General features: G+C 37.7%; 1 protein-coding gene across 2 annotated transcripts; it reads left to right on the forward strand.

Annotated features, from left to right (window-relative positions):
• Nucleotides 1-462: 462 nt before the first annotated feature.
• On the forward strand, nt 463-11,651 carry LOC126934747 (tripartite motif-containing protein 49D). Of its 2 annotated transcripts, XM_050755540.1 has the most exons (8): nt 463-649; nt 2,010-2,220; nt 5,119-5,533; nt 5,820-5,915; nt 7,612-7,842; nt 8,550-8,572; nt 9,434-9,531; nt 10,974-11,651. In XM_050755540.1, exons 3-8 carry the CDS (start codon nt 5,123-5,125, stop codon nt 11,471-11,473), a joined length of 1,359 nt encoding a protein of 452 aa, XP_050611497.1. In that variant the 5' UTR covers nt 463-649; nt 2,010-2,220; nt 5,119-5,122; the 3' UTR covers nt 11,474-11,651. The 2 variants fall into 2 exon arrangements, with proteins under 2 accessions (XP_050611497.1, XP_050611498.1); XM_050755541.1 differs by lacking the exons at nt 463-649; nt 7,612-7,842 and having other exon boundaries at nt 2,091-2,220.
• The last annotated feature ends 4,647 nt before the right edge of the window (nt 11,652-16,298 follow it).

Consider the following 16,298-nt stretch of genomic DNA (forward strand, 5'->3'; position numbering starts at 1 on the left):
CATCACCGCAGTCCCGCCTGTAGTAAAGTCCAGACTAGCAATCTGCCTTTGGGTTGAGCTGTTCTCCTACAAGATACCTACCTTGTTAAGATCTGTCGGCCGGGCGGGTTAAGCATCCAGATCTCCTGTGTGGCAGCCGGCTGGGAAAGCCACCCTAAGGTCCTTCTCTCCGACGCCCGCGGCAGCGACTATGGTGGTGACTATGGTGGCAGCGGCCGCGATCCAAAGGGGCCCCTCCACGTATCTCGCAGGGCAGAGGAGAGCGCGGTGTCTCGCAGGCCAGAGCGCAGTCCGGGTAGGTCAGGCGGGCTCTGGGTCCTGGTTTTTCTGGCACCTTGACGCAGGAGCCAGGCATCCGGGCTCAGGGTAGGGGAGCTGGGGCGCGCCCCGGCGGCAGCGCTCCTCCAGGCGGAGGCCTGTGGTCCTGTAACCGGGTGGGTTCAGGGCTGCCAGGAGCAAGAGGAGGGATCCCTATTCAACAAATGGTCCTGGGATAATTGGCAAGTCACAAGTAGGAGAATGAAACTGGACTTTGTGGCATAGGCAAACCTTATTATTACTCAATGAAACACTCACCTAGGACCTACTGGGAAGGTATTTTGCAGATGTAACCAAAGGTCCTACTCCTGTAACTAGCAAGTGTACCCAGGTAAGCCTGACTTCATCAGTGAAAGTCCTTTAAAGAAAGACACAGGCATTCCTTGAACAACACTTACAAATGAGACTCTAATCTTCCAATTGCTCCCCATTGACTTTGGACCAAAGCTTTGAATCATGACCATTGAGATCCAGCCAGCTGAGGATTTTTCTTCCTGACTGACTTTAACCGGGATCTCTTGCTCAGGCAGCCCATCAACTGTGGAAACCAATTCCTCGCACTTGATATATATGTGAACCTCCCTAGCTGTAAATATATCTTATGGGTTCTGCTTTGATTTCTGAACCTTGACAGATTTTTTGAACCTTGGTAGACATAGGGCTGATAGATTTGTCTTCACTGTTCTGACACTCTTGACTCTAAGTCTTTGGGGGGCTATTGGCAAAGAATTCCTCTGTCAGAAAATATTTGAGCAGCCGCTTCTGAAGTCTCTTTTCTTTTTTTAATTGTCACATGACAACAAAAGTATTTGTTATAGAAAAAAAGATACTGTCCATCCCTATCATTTGGATTTTGTATTTGTGAATTAGCATACATTCTAAAACTTGTTTATAATCCCCAAATTAATTATTATATTGCATTTCTAGTATTCGTAGAACATCATGCACTATGTGGAGAAAAGCACTAAAATAATAACTCATTTCACCCATGAGATTGACGAAGTTTTGTAAATTCAATAAGAGACCTCAAATTAGTGTGGCTATTTGGTTAATCAGTGATCTCTCTTAGAGTGGTAGAAAACAAAACAAAAAAAAAGTTGTATCTTCCTGTTGGACTTCTCTGGGAATATCCTATAAACGTACTAAAGCAGCATTTAAGGCTGGACACGGTGGTTTATGCCTGTGCTCCCAAGCACTTTGAAAGTCTAAGACCAGAGGATCACTTCAAGACAGGAGTTGGAGAACAGCCTGGGCTACAGAATCATACCCTGACTCTATGAAAAGTTTTAAAAAACATTATCCAGATGGGATAGTGTGAACCTGTAGTCCTAGCTACTTGGGAGGTTGAAGCAGGAGGATCCCTTGAGCCTTGGAATTCAAGGCTGCAGTGAGCTATGATTGTACCACCGAGTGTCTCCACAAGGAGATAGTTTCTCTAGAATAAATAAATGTGCCCTTAAAGGAATGCCTGTATCTTGGATGAAACTCAATAAACAGTATAAAATGCATATTAATTTCTAGTCTATGTCTAATCTGATAGGATTTATGTTACATATGATTCATTTCAGTCGTGGTTTTTTAGAATGATGAAGTGATGATAATTTAATCAGCGGTGCAAAGGTGTGTTCTAAATACTGCATAAACCTAATCATCTTATTTTCAACCTTTCTCAATACTCCACCCACTTAAAGAGGTGGGTGTGGTCTTCGCAGATTCTTATAAAAGGACCTAGAATAGACAAGCTCAGTTTTCTCCAAAGGAGAAGGACCGCACTTAGAGGGAGCTGTATTTTGGTGACCTCTGAAATTCAGTACTGCATTGAATGAGCTCCTGACCTTGAGGAGTACTTAACAGAATTGTTTCTTGAAGAATCATTGTGGGAACCATTAAAAGAACCCAGCAGTAAGTGAAACTTACATTGATAAAATTATATCTTCTTTCCTTTGCAAAATAATAGAATGTTAAAAATATCTCATTATCTTAAATCTACACAATGATACCATTTCTAATTCGTACTCTTACTATAGATTTTATGAATTATGAGGATACTAATTGTTGTTATTTTGTGTTTTCTATCATTCTTCAATACAGTTTTGAAAAAATTTAAATATCTAGTGTTTGCTGCAACAGATATGTATGCATAATAAATATATGGAGTTGATATTAATACATATAAGTACACATAGATATGTGTAAATATATGTGTAATGAGTGAATTAATATTGTAAAATTGAATTCAGAAGATGTTAATCAATGTTAATTCATTCATTCAGCTTTTAGACATGGCTTTAAATTACTAAGGTAGTGATGAGAGATGCAAAATAGTGAAACTGAAAAAAATGAAAAAGCTCCCCAAAACATCCTAGTTTAGAAATCAAAACGCAATTTTTTGACCAAATGTATAAGATAAAATTGGATACGTGACGGTGATTGTGATCTCACTTGAGTCTTAATCTTATTAAACTATGAAAACTTCCTTAAAATGACTTAGATGACCTCTGGAGAATGTTTGCAATTCTAAGATTTTTCATTTCTTTCACTAAAATTCAGCATGTGTTATCAAATAAAGGAGAATAAAGGACTCAAAATTGCCAAACAAAGACTATAGTTTATATATTAGTCAGGGCTCTCCAGACAAACAGAATCATAGGATGTATATGTATATATGTAGAGATACATTCATGAGCCATTTCAGTCAACCACAAACAACACATGGTGGTCACATAAGATTATAATACCAGTATGTTTACTGTACCTTTTCTGTATTTAAATATGTTTACATACTAAATAATTACCATTGTGTTACAATTGCCTACAGTGTACAGTACAGAACATGCTGTACAGTTTTTTAACCTAGGAGCAATAGGCTGTACTGTACACCATAGGTGTGTAGGAGGCTATACCATCTAGGTTTGTATAAGTATATTCTATCATGTCAAAACAATAAAACCACCTGGCTGGGAGTGGTGGCTCACACCTGTAATCCCAGCACTTTGGGAGGCTGTGGCAGGCACATTACTTGAGGCCAGGAGTTCAAGTCCAGCCTGCCAACATGGCGAAATCTTGTCTCTACTTAAAAAAAAAGAAAAAAGAAAAAATTATCCATGTGTAGTGGTGTGTTCCTGTAATCTCAGGTACTCAGGAGGTTAAGGCAGGAGATTCGCTTTGCCCTGAGAGGTGGAGGTTGCAGTGAGCCGAGATTGCACCACTGCACTCCAGCCTGGGTGACAGAGGGAGACTCCATCTCAAAAACTAAATAAATAATACCTCCTTACACATTTCGCAGAACATGTATCTGTCCTCAAGCTACACATGATTCTACATGAGAGGGAATTCATCAGGAAAATTTGTTTGCTTGATTATGGAGTCAGAGCAGTTGCAATATAGCTGGTGTCCTGAGGATACCAGTAACCTGACTGAGCTCAAAGCTGAAAGCCTCAGAACCAGCTTCAGGAGAAAGAAAGAGAAAATTGCCGTTTCTCTGGCTTTTTCCTTTTATCTGAGCTACCAGCTGATTGAATGGGGCCCTTTCACATTGAGGGATGATGGTCCCACTCAGCTCACCAACTCACATGTCTCTCTCCTCTGGAAACACCTTCACAGACTCACCCAGAAACAATGCTGCACCAGTTCCCTAGGTATTGGTTAATCCAGTCAGACTGATACCTAGAATTCACCATCACACCATAGAAATATAACTACACCTCTTTGAGTTTAACAAAAATCCTATTATATGATAGTTCAGAGTCTGGGTATCCCTAGGAGAAGTTAATTTAATCCACGAGAAAATAAAAAGGCCCAGTATCTTTAATTATTTTTTCTCTTCTATTAAACTTAAATTAGTTTAATTGCTGGTTTTTAAAATTTGTTTATTTTGTTGATTGGTTGTTTTTTATTTTGTTTTGGTTTTGGTTTTTATTTTACTTTAGTGTTATATTATTTTAAGTCCTGAGATAAATGTGCAGGACTTACAGGTTTGTTACATAGGTAAACATGTGCCGTGGTGGTTTGCTGCCCCACTGTTGTGTCTCCCTCTAAAAATATGTCATAGAACCCTCTGGTCAGGCCGGGCGCGGTGGCTCAAGCCTGTAATCCCAGCACTTTGGGAGGCCGAGACGGGAGGATCACGAGGTCAGGAGATCGAGACCATCCTGGCTAACACGGTGAAACCCCGTCTCTACTAAAAAATACAAAAAACTAGCCGGGCGAGGTGGCGGGCGCCTGTAGTCCCAGCTACCCGGGAGGCTGAGGCAGGAGAATGGTGTAAACCCGGGAGGCGGAGCTTGCATTGAGCCGAGATCGCGCCACTGCACTCCAGCCTGGGTGACAGAGCCAGACTCCGTCTCAAAAAAAAAAAAAAAAAAAAAAAAAAAAAAAAGAACCCTCTGGTCATCTTCTCGTATTTCTTTGGCCAAGGTGATTTTTCCCACTCTCTCATACTTATTCAGCAGTTACGTGAAAGAAGAATAGGAACAACTACGGTTTATTCTAGGCCACTTAAAATCAAATCCAATTTCCAGATCCACATTCAGAAAATGGGAAATTGAATAGGTTAGTATTATGTTACAGACAGGAACTAGGAGCAGAAGGGACTGTGAGTCATCTAGTCAGTAACATCTCCTATAAAGCCGGGAGACTCTCTTTGTGTGAGATTTTTATTTTTGTTACAGAAGGAAGAGTTCACTGTGCTTTAATGAACCGTGTCAAGAGAAGAAACTATAGCTGTCACATATCTCCACATGTTCAGAAACTTTTCATCAACCCAGACCCCAAAATGACATGTTGCTCTTTCTTCCTCAGAAACATGAATTCTGAAATCTTGCAGGCCTTCCAGAGGGAACTCACTTGCCCCATCTGCATGAACTACTTCATAGACCCAATCACCATAGACTGTGGGCACAGCTTTTGCAGGCCCTGTTTCTACCTCAACTGGCAAGACATCCCAATTCTTACTCAGTGCTTTGAATGCATAAAGACAACACAGCACAGAAACTTCAAAACTAACATTCGTTTGAAGAAGATGGCTTCCCTTGCCAGAAAAGCCAGTCTCTGGCAATTCCTGAGCTCTGAGGAGCAAATGTGTGGCATTCACAGGGAGACAAAGAAGATGTTCTGTGAAGTGGACAAGAGCCTGCTCTGTTTGCTGTGCTCCAGCTCTCAGGAGCACCGAGACCACAAACACTGTCCCATTGAGTGGGCTGCTGAGGAACACCGGGTAAGTGATGCCTCTGAACATCTACTTCTATAAAGGACACATGAAATTCTTGTGGGTCTACTTTCTTGCAGATTGGATAAAGCCAACTCTGAGTCCCTTTAAGCAGCTCTCTTTTGGGCTTTCTTAGCTTGAAACCTCTGGGATTTGACAAACAAGAAGGGAAACAGAAGAAATGCCATTTACTAGGGACTTAATTTGTATCTCATTCTGGGCCCCCTCCCTATGAAACGGTCTGCATGTTACTTTATTGTCTTCACTGGTGCTTCAATTCATGGCTCTTTTGCAGGAGAACCTTTTAAAGAAAATGGAGTCTTTATGGGAAAAAGCTTGTGAAAATCACAGAAACCTGAACATGGAAACCACCAGAACCAGATACTGGAAGGTTAGTCCTGTACTACTCTCCCTTCTCCAGGAGCTTATGGTGGGCAAATGGGTGACTCTCAAAATAGGAACTTGATATCAAACCATAATGTTTCTGTGAGTCAATAAAAAAAAAGAAAACATTGAGAAAAAGTGGCCTCATTTCTTTTGTAGAATAGTATGACTGTTAGATAGGATTTCTAACAAAACCATTGATGTCACCCAAAGCACGCTGGTTTGTTTTCATACAAACCTGTAGCTGTACACCAACAGATACAAGAAACCGGGCCATCTCACAGCATTCTATATGTGCTGGTTGGATAAATGCTGGGCACAAGATTTATTTGGCAGCCATGGAAAGCTCAAGTGAACCTTCTGAACCTGGGTCAGCATTAATCTGAAGGCTGGTGGACAAGTAGTATTTGGAACTGTATGGAAAATTTGAGGCAGAAAAAGTGACAGGAGAAATCTAGGGGAACCATGACATTAGGAATCTCAACTAATTAATATTGAATAATACATAACATATGAGAAAAGTGTTGAGAAATGTGGATTTGTGTCTTGAGGGAGACATATAAACCTGCCAGAAATATGGGATCTAGTCTCTAAATATAAGGAGAACTCTGAGGACTTCAGAAAAATATTAAAAATGATTTTCTCTTTGTGGATATATACTTTCAGGGTATGATAGCTAATATTAGTTTGCTGAAAAGTATTTCATAAGAACCTAGTCTATGTTGAATATTAAATTAGAAAGTTTACTAGTATAGGAGAAAGAAAGCATCTTCGTCCTCACAAATCGTACAATCCAAACAAGAGAGACAAATGGTCAATATGCAAATATGTGCAAAACATTATATGTTCGAGTGTGGTAGGTTCTTTGTTGGAGAATAATCAAGCAGAGAAGTAGAAAAGAACAATAGAGACTGGAAACTGGAGATGAGTGTCTGAGTTTTAAATAGGGTGGTCAGAAAAAAGCCTCACTGAAAAATTCAAATTGAAACAAAATTTTAAAGAGGAGGGGGAACACGAATGTGTATATGGATATATATGTGGACCATGAGTGTGTATATATGTAAATGTATATGTGTTTGTGTTTGTGTAAAATTCTAGTTGGAGAGAACAGCATATGCAGTAATTTGGAGTTTGTGTATATTCGGAGGCCTGAGGAACCACAAAGAAGTCTATGTTTCAGATTGGGATGAGTTAGAAAAAAAATGGAAGGAAATGAATTCAGAGAGACAAAGATGGCCAAATCATAAATGCAACCTTATTGGGATAGGTTTTGCTGGGTGAAATGCATTTAGCTGGACATGGTAGTCTAGGGTCATTTCACATAGAATGAGTTTAAGCAACTCATTGTGAATGTCAGAAATAGAAATAATTATTTTCTTTTTAGTAACTACAGCTCTATACTCCAACTCACAAGCATGAATTGTTCTTATTTTTCCATAAATATGGGTTGGAATAGAGAAATCCAAGTGGTTTTTTTTGTTGTTGTTTTTAATTTCCAACTATCTTAGAAAACACATTATCTTGAATAAATTTAATGTAATTGATCAGATACAAGAAGGGAAAGAAACAAAATTTGTGGATTCTAAGAACTGGCAAGACTGAGGTTTAAACTATTGGATGTTTGAGAGACAAAAGGAATCAGTGAGATTTAATAGTAGATGGATAAATACATATCTCTTTTGACTAACCCATTATCACTGCAGGACTATGTGAATTTAAGGCTAGAAGCAATTAGAGCTGAGTATCAGAAGATGCCTGCACTTCACCATGAAGAAGAAAAACATAATTTGGAGATGCTGAAAAAGAAGGGGAAAGATATTTTTCATCAACTTCATTTAAGTAAAGCCAAAATGGCTCATAGGAGGGAGATTTTAAGAGGAATGTATGCAGAGCTGAAGAAAATGTGCCATAAACCAGATGTGGAGCTACTTCAGGTACAAGCTTACAACGTGGTTCAGGTTTTTGAATATTCACATGTATAGGTATTTTCCTCATGGCTGAAATCCATCTCCCTACCTTTATTTCCATGATGTGTTTCCAAAAACACATTTGCATAACTAATGCTACTTTACTGGGAGAATATAGCCCCGCCAAGGGATTCTACCAGGCCAAAGGTCCCTCCTACTTTATCCATCAGCCACAAAACTCTGTGGAATGGTCAAGGTAACAGCCCAAAAAAATATTCCCCATCTAAGTCAGTAATATACTTTGGGTTGCTAAACATGTATAAAATAGTGAGTGATTCATTTACATTTAGGTTAATTTGAGGATATGCAAGATCAGAAGTTATGGGAATCTAGGATCTCACTAATATTATTTTTGGGTCCACTCATTTGGGTAATAGGTTCTGGGAAAGATGACTGAGTAGGTTATGCGAGGGTACTACAGAGCATAGACCCTCTGGACTTCTTCCCCCTTCACCTCTTTAGAGAATGTCTTCAAGACTCAGACTTTCCCAGGACATTAATTAATGACAATACGACTAACTGGGTTTTTCATTACAGAAGAAATAGAAAATGCTTTGCAGAAGAGAAGATGGTAGGGAAATAATATCTTCAGAAACTGACACCAAATTTCACACTGAACTTAGTGAAAGATGCATCTTGTGAAATGCACTAATTCTTTGTATTTTTTTTTACAGGGTTTTGGAGACATATTACACAGGTGAGTATGTACCTAGATTTTAGCATATGTTCTTTCAGTTTCCACAAATATTAAAGCAGGCTCTACCAAAGTCATGGCATAAATGATTAAGATATTGATACTACTTTTTTTTTGCATCTACTTTCATTCCCACACCAGAAAAGACAAGACCACTAAATAAATACATAAATAGATAGTGAAATAAAATTTTAAAAATGTTTATTCCTGATTTTGTTTTATTTCTTAAAAGCCTGCATAGGTGAAAGATAAAGTTTTGTTTTGTGGATAGTGAGAAAGTCGCCAGAGGAAACAGTAGAGAAGTGGGGGGAAGTATTTTGGCAGTGAAAAAGTGTTGGTGATTTGTTGTTTATACATATATACATATCAGTTAACAGTTCTGAAAAATAGATTGAAAAAACTGCGGAGTGTTAGAACTGTATAAGTCCCTAGGGAAGCTTGTTTCTAAAAAGCAGATCTCGCTGCCTAGAACAAGTTTCACATCCTTTATCCTGAAAAGGAAACAGCAGATGCTGCAGTCTCCCCAGAACCCCACTATTTCAGACAAAGATCTTAGGAGAGTCTGCCAAGAAGTGGAACTCAGAATTTCATTTCTAAATATTCTCAAGGCCATAAGGCTAAGGAACCTTACATATTTGGGGCAAAAAAAAGAAAGATCAGACTGAATTCTGACTCAGACTCCCCCACCATGCTTTAAAATTCAGAAACTATAAATAGTAATTAATTTCAAATAGGAAGTAATAATTTTTGAATTGTTAAATTTGTGGATTCAAAGGATTCTCATGAAATGTCTTTCAAATACAAATAGTGATTTTTATTTATTTTATGGTTGTAGATGTTGTAACTGCTGTTTTTTCCTTGCAGGAGTGAGTCCGTGCTGCTGCACATGCCCCAGCCTCTGAATCTAGAGCTCAGTGCAGGGCCCATCACTGGACTGAGGGACAGGCTCAACCAGTTCCGAGGTAAGTCTCCACCCACAGGCAGCACTCCCACTATCTAAATATTATTATTGTTAGAATCACATAGGTAATATTTCACCCTTTATCAAATGTTTTACTTCTTTATAGCCATAAGTGAACAATATAATCATGCTATCCTTTTGTATCTGTATCTGTATTTATAGCAGACTTACAGCATTAAGTTTGAAAGATTGTGAAAAACAAATACATTATCGCCTCATATGTACTGAGTTACATAATGGGAAAAAGAAGTAGTGTAGCAAATCTTAAAAAGAAGCAAATGAAACAATGCTCAGAATGAAAGTGAGTTATTTAATGTTAAATACAAAATTTTACATTTCTTTAGTGTATTCATTTGAACAGCTAAGAACTATTCTTTTGGGGAATATAGTTTACTGGAGATTCTTGGGTTTTTTTTATTTTTTTAAATGGCTATATATTATGTATTGCAAAAAAATTAGTTAATGGGTAAAAATAAAAAGAAGAAATCATTTTGTGAAAACAAGTAAAATTACAAACAAAAAGAAGTTCAGTTTAATTGCAATATGATAAGCGACATGTTAAGTCTAAAATCCAGCTTCAGCCCCGAGCTAGCATTGAGGACCACAGAGAGACTGATTTTAACTGTTCAAATGAATACACTCAAAGATTTTGCAGAAATCTGCTTTAAATTGTCACTTATGACATGTACTTATAGATTTTTATCCAGTTAGCTAGAGCACTTCTTGCGTAACTGAAAGTCTTCACATTCTTTCCCAAATGATAGCACTAGTTTTTAAGAATAAGAAACGCTTCTAAGTAATGATCTTCACAACAGCATAGCATTTAGGGTACATAATGTGTAAATTGGCCGGGCGCGGTGGCTCAAGCCTGTAATCCCAGCACTTTGGGAGGCCGAGACGGGCGAATCACGAGGTCAGGAGATCGAGACCATCCTGGTTAATACGGTGAAACCCCGTCTCTACTGAAAAGTACAAAAAACTAACCGGGCGAGGTGGCGGGCGCCTGTAGTCCCAGCTACTTGGGAGGCTGAGGCAGGAGAATGGCGTGAACCCGGGAGGCGGAGCTTGCAGTGAGCTGAGATCTGGCCACTGCACTCCGGCCTGGGCGACAGAGCGAGACTCCGTCTCAAAAAAAAATAAAAACAAAAAAACATAATGTGTAAATTTTGCTTTGAAAATTGGATTGAAAGAAGTTGGTTTTACATTTCTCTCTCAATACGTAAGTTTTCAAAACATTTTTAATATCTGTGGTTAGCATTTTGTCTTGTAGATAATATTAATCATCTCTATACTTTATTAAAAGTTACAAGCAAAATTGTCCTTGTGACTTTACATTTCCTGGTAAAGTAACTTCTTGATAGAACAATTTTTCCTTATTTACACATGTCTACACATGTTTTCTTTCTTTCTATTTATTTATTTATTTATTTATTTATTTTGCAGTGGATATTACTCTGCATCATGATGAAGCCAACAGTCATATCTTTCAATATGGAGATTTGAGAATTATTTGTATTGGATGTGACCATCAAAATGCACCCCATACCACTGCAACACCTACAAGTTTTCTTGCATGGGGTACTCAGACTTTCACCTCCGGCAAATACTACTGGGAGGTCTATGTGGGGGACTCTTGGAACTGGGCTTTTGGTGTCTGTAATAAGTTTTGGAAAGAGAATAATCAGAATGACAATATATATGGAGAGGAGGGACTCTTTAGTCTTGCATGTGTTAAGAATGACATTCAGTTCAGTCTCTTTACCACCTCCCCACTTACACTGCAATACGTCCCAAGACCTACCAGTCACGTAGGATTATTCCTGGATTGTGAAGCTGGAACTGTGAGCTTTGTTGATGTTAATCAAAGCTCCCTTATATACACCATCCCTAATTGCTCCTTCTCACCTCCTCTCAGGCCTATCTTTTGCTGTATTCACCTCTGACCAGTGACAAATCAGAAATGTGTTCATTTGCTGTGGGAACTGCTTTATCCCAGGAAGCCCTCTTCATTGTGCCTTATCAAACAGGACAAATAAGTTCTGTTTTATGTCTTCAATTGCCTTCTAATGTTATTAAAATTCATTTATTGTGTCACTATTAAATATGGTAAAAATACTAAAAGTATATGTATTGGTACTTTATTAAATAATTTTTGAAAAATCATTATTAATGATCATGGCATCAAATATATTCTCTGGTTTTTTTTCTTTATTTCTGAGTGTCACTGAGTGAAACAATAGATGACAGACATGTCTTAATGAAGTTAAAATCAATGGAAGAGAGGCAGGATCTTTTGCTTCGTGGAAAAAACTTGGAGTGAAGTCTCAATGATAACTAGGAAATGTTTTTCTTTCTCTTTATCTAACTATATCACACTTATCCATCATGTTTAATTGTACTGATCTATCCTTTGAGTTAATATTATTTGACCTTCTATGCTGGGCTTTATTTTCAATTCTCACTACATATATAAATAATCCTGCATTATTAGTGTGCTCTTCTACGTTGAAATACACAAGGTGATCAGACTAATGCTGGATTGAGTATTTTTTAAAAAGTTACTAAATATTGACTCCTACCTCAAACCATACACAGTCATTTCCAAATAGATTTGAGTCCTGAAGGTAAGGGGATCATGATACAATATTCTCATAAGGATTTCTTAACCAGTATAAAAATTAATAATTAAAAAAATTAGTTGGTTTGTGTTAATAATGATGACTTCTGTGTTTCAAAACACATGAAACAAGAAATAAAATGCGAACCAATAGTGGAGAAAGATATTCACCTGAACATATATAAAATAACATACAATACATGTACATGATGAATACTTAAAGTGTAATAAATAAAAGACAATGAACTCGATATAAGATTGGGTACAATATCTGAACAGACACTTTACAGAACTGGATACATAAATAACTGACCAAATATAAAAATGTGCTCACTTTCATTAGTCTTATAAAAGTAAGAATTAATCCGCCAGTTGTACCACAGTCCCCCATAAAAATTACCAAAATTTAAAGACACATAATATTGTGAGCTGTCACAGATACAGAATAAATGAAATTTATTCATGGCTGGGGAGATATAAATGGAAATTATATTTGGGAAAACTGACTATTCACATTCCTCACGCATAGGCTAGATATTCGAATTCTAAAATATAGTCAACTGATTGCCTACATATACTTTAAGATATACACAATATTGTTCAATGCATCAGTTTTTATAGTAGCTCCAAATTAGGTACAAAATATTCTTCAACACTAGAATGGCTAAATTGTGGTGTGTTTATACAAAATAATCATATAAGACAGAGAGTAAACTCCCTGAATGCAACAAAACTGATGTGTCTCAGAAACAAGTTAATAAACATTTGTCAATTTAAACAATAAAATTGAAGTTAAGAAAGGACTATTCCATGTAAATATAAGCAACTGTAGGCTCTTTATGGATTCTAATTACATGAACATTGTGGAATTATAACTTTTAAGACCCAAAATGTCCGATAATGCATATGGTAGTTGAATAAACAAGGGAGCCCAGGCATGGCGGCACACACCTCTAATCCCAGCATTCGGGGAGACCAAGGTGTGAGAATGGCTTGTGGCCAGGAGTTCCAGACCAGTGTATGTAACATAGTGAGACTTCATCTCTACTAAACATTCCTTTAAAAATCAGCCTGGCATGATGGCACATGCTATAGACCCAGCTACTCAGGGGGCTGATGGATGCAGCGGGATGGCTCGAGCCCAGAAGATCCAGGCTGCAGTGAGCCATGGTGGTGCCCCTGCAGTCCAGCCTGTGACAGAATGACACCCTGTCTCAATAATAAAAAGTCTAATAACTTGATATAACATAAACCAATATATTATAAATGCTCTAATTACTGATATTTCAAACATTAATGTTATTTAAAATAACTGAGAAAGCTGGGGGTAGTTCATGTTTGCTTAGACAAGACAAAAGTGCCCTGGGAAGTAAGTTAAAAGTATTTTTATTAGAGTAAATGAGGATAAAGTGTTTTATTACAAATGTGATATGCACCAGAATCTGCTGTGAATAGTCTCATGTCTGGAGGATTTTTGGATATCCAAGTAAGCAGTAATTCTTGGGTGCCTGAAGCCTAACAGCTGCATATTCAGTGTGTATTCTCTGGAGATGTCTTCTCTGGACAAGTCTGATTTTTAAATGATTAGACTCACTTAAGACCACAACCACTTCATGAGGTTAGCTACGTTCTGGAGAAAGAAGTGGAAATGGAAGATTAGGTTACACAGAAGGGTGTAACATTGGCTGATTGGATTTATAAAGTATAGACAATCATGCCTGGGGGCTTACAGCCCAACAGAATCTAGATGACTCTGGGGTGAGATGTAAGAAACTTGACCTGACATACGTTGTTCAGAGATATTACAACTGAAACAAGTATTTCATTAAGTAATGTTTTATTCCACAAACAATTCCCTCACAATTTTAAAAGTATGCTTTATTGCTCCATTTTTAAACTCTGAAATTTCAGATCTATATTTCCATTCTAGATTTTTCATTCAATCTTCAAAAAATGTTTACTGATGACAATGGACGAGGAATTGGAAATAAATTACAGTAAACAATAATAAACAAATTCAGTCCTACTAGAATATCCAGACTAGTGAATAAGATGTACCATAATGGAAGAATCACACAAGTACCTACAGAATTAGAATTAGAACTATAAGCTCAACAAAAGAGCAATAAATGCTGTGAGGGTCTGTAATGGGAGGGAGGTGCTAAATGCTGGATCACACAGGGCTTTCATGAAAATATGTCAGAACTGAGATCTGAGGGATAGGAATACATTAACTTGGCAAAGGGAGCTAGAGAAAAACTTTCTCTGCAGTGACAGCAGCAGATGCGAAAGCTTCCTGGGTGGAGGAAGCCCAGTGTAGTTGAGTTCAGGGCCACTGAAGCTAGAGTAACAAGAATGACAGCGGTCTGATGGGAGATGAGGCTGCAGAGGCAGGTACAGGCTTCAGAACATGGAAAGGATGAGTTCTTTAGAAACTATGGGAAGCCAGTGAAGTCTCACTCTCCTTTTAAAATATATCATTGCTAAATAATTCTCCAGCCATTATTTATCTGAATATGTACAACTATAAAATATTAAATTAAATAGGCAACACATCTTTGGAATTCTCTCATACAAAAATGCACCTAGGCACTTAGTTGTGTTTCAAATAATTTTATATACAACCATTGGTGAACTTACTTGCACAAAATTGTTTTCTTCCATTCACTATTTTATTACTATTTTTAATGGTTGATATATACAAAAATAAAATGTTTTTTGAACTATTATACCATTATGAAAACATTTACATTAGATACTTTACATCAGTATATACGTATGAACACAAGACTACCCATTCCAAACCATAGGAAAAAAGCCCTTTAAAGGTTGATTAAAAAGTCTTCCATTTCCGCTATGACACCACAAATCTGACCAATAGAAGTATGCATGTATCTTTCTACCATGTGCTAATTCTAGAACACTTGCCAGATGTGAATTCATCCAAGCATATGAATTTAGTCTGTTACAAACCTCATATAAACATAAATATAAAAATTGATGTTAAAAAATATCTTTTATTAGCCAAAGTGTATTCTAACAGCACAAATAGCAGGTAATTGTGAAACAATATACAGATGGACCAAATCCTATTTTCAGAAGAACAGTAATGATCATTGGATCTAGAGATTCTCATGAAAGATCAGTTTGCACCAACCAGATTACAAAGACCTATAGTTCATTTATCTCATATCACAAGGCCTGAGACACATGAGGGATCTTATAAAGCCAGGAAATAAACAGTAACCCATTCATCTAGATGGCTACATGGATTTTGCATATGTCAGGCTGGTGTCAGTCTCCCTTCAGATTTTGGTATCTCAAAATTCTGAGTGGTGCAAAGTAAGTTTCCTACTAACAAACAGTGATGAAGTCCAGATTCACATCATTGTGGTTGGTGGAATACAGTTGGTGAGTCTTTTCACCAAAGTTGCTGTAAGTGCTACTTGAACATCTAGAAATAGATATGGACACTGGCTTAGGGAAAACAGCCCAAATCAGGCTCACCAGGTCATGTGCTTTTTGGCTAATATGAGCAAATTTTTGTTAGCAGATTTAGAAAAGACAGACCCTAAAGCCAGTTTTTCACCTGACATTGTCAACACACTGGACAGCAAGAATCTGAATGCAGCAGCCATGAGATCCTTTAGAATTGAATTCCAAATGTACGTTTGAAAGTACATTGTAACGTAGCTATCTTCAGAACATAGTGTGTTTCCTAACATGCCTGGGATGCAGATACTGCTAACTATCTTACTAGGGATAAAATCATCTAGTTTTAAAATCAACCAGTTTTCAAGTGTTACTCTTTAAGTGGTGCTCAAGAAACCCAAAGGGAAGGAGGTGAAGTTGGGAAGTAGCTGGGCAGGGAAGATCCTGCTGACTTGGTGGAAAATGGTGATTCCTTTATGTTTTCCATGTTCTCGGGGAATTGAAAAGAAGCTCATTACATTTTAAATCTTGAAAGAGTTTCATGTGGTAGGTGATGAGTAATACATAAGCTTGTGACTTCTTGTGAATATGAGTCTACTGCATTCTGAGTGAGCTCAGATAGCCCCCTTGGAATAGTGAAAAGCTTTCAAGGGCTTTTTAGACAGGTATTTATTCTCTGTTTCTACTGGAATGTATCATCTCTCTTGCACAAATGTCAT

The sequence above is a fragment of the Macaca thibetana genome, chromosome 14 (genome assembly GCF_024542745.1).
Source record: "Macaca thibetana thibetana isolate TM-01 chromosome 14, ASM2454274v1, whole genome shotgun sequence".
Lineage (NCBI taxonomy): Eukaryota > Metazoa > Chordata > Mammalia > Primates > Cercopithecidae > Macaca > Macaca thibetana.

What these genes read in the sequence shown, in the direction of transcription:
- LOC126934747 (XM_050755540.1), top strand. Translation starts at nt 5,123, where the DNA reads ATGAATTCTGAAATCTTGCAGGCCTTCCAGAGGGAACTCACTTGCCCC. An exon ending in GGGCTGCTGAGGAACACCGG is followed by an intron (nt 5,534 to 5,819) that starts GTAAGTGATGCC and finishes GCTCTTTTGCAG; the next exon opens with GAGAACCTTTTAAAGAAAAT. An exon ending in CAGATGTGGAGCTACTTCAG is followed by an intron (nt 7,843 to 8,549) that starts GTACAAGCTTAC and finishes TTTTTTTTACAG; the next exon opens with GGTTTTGGAGACATATTACA.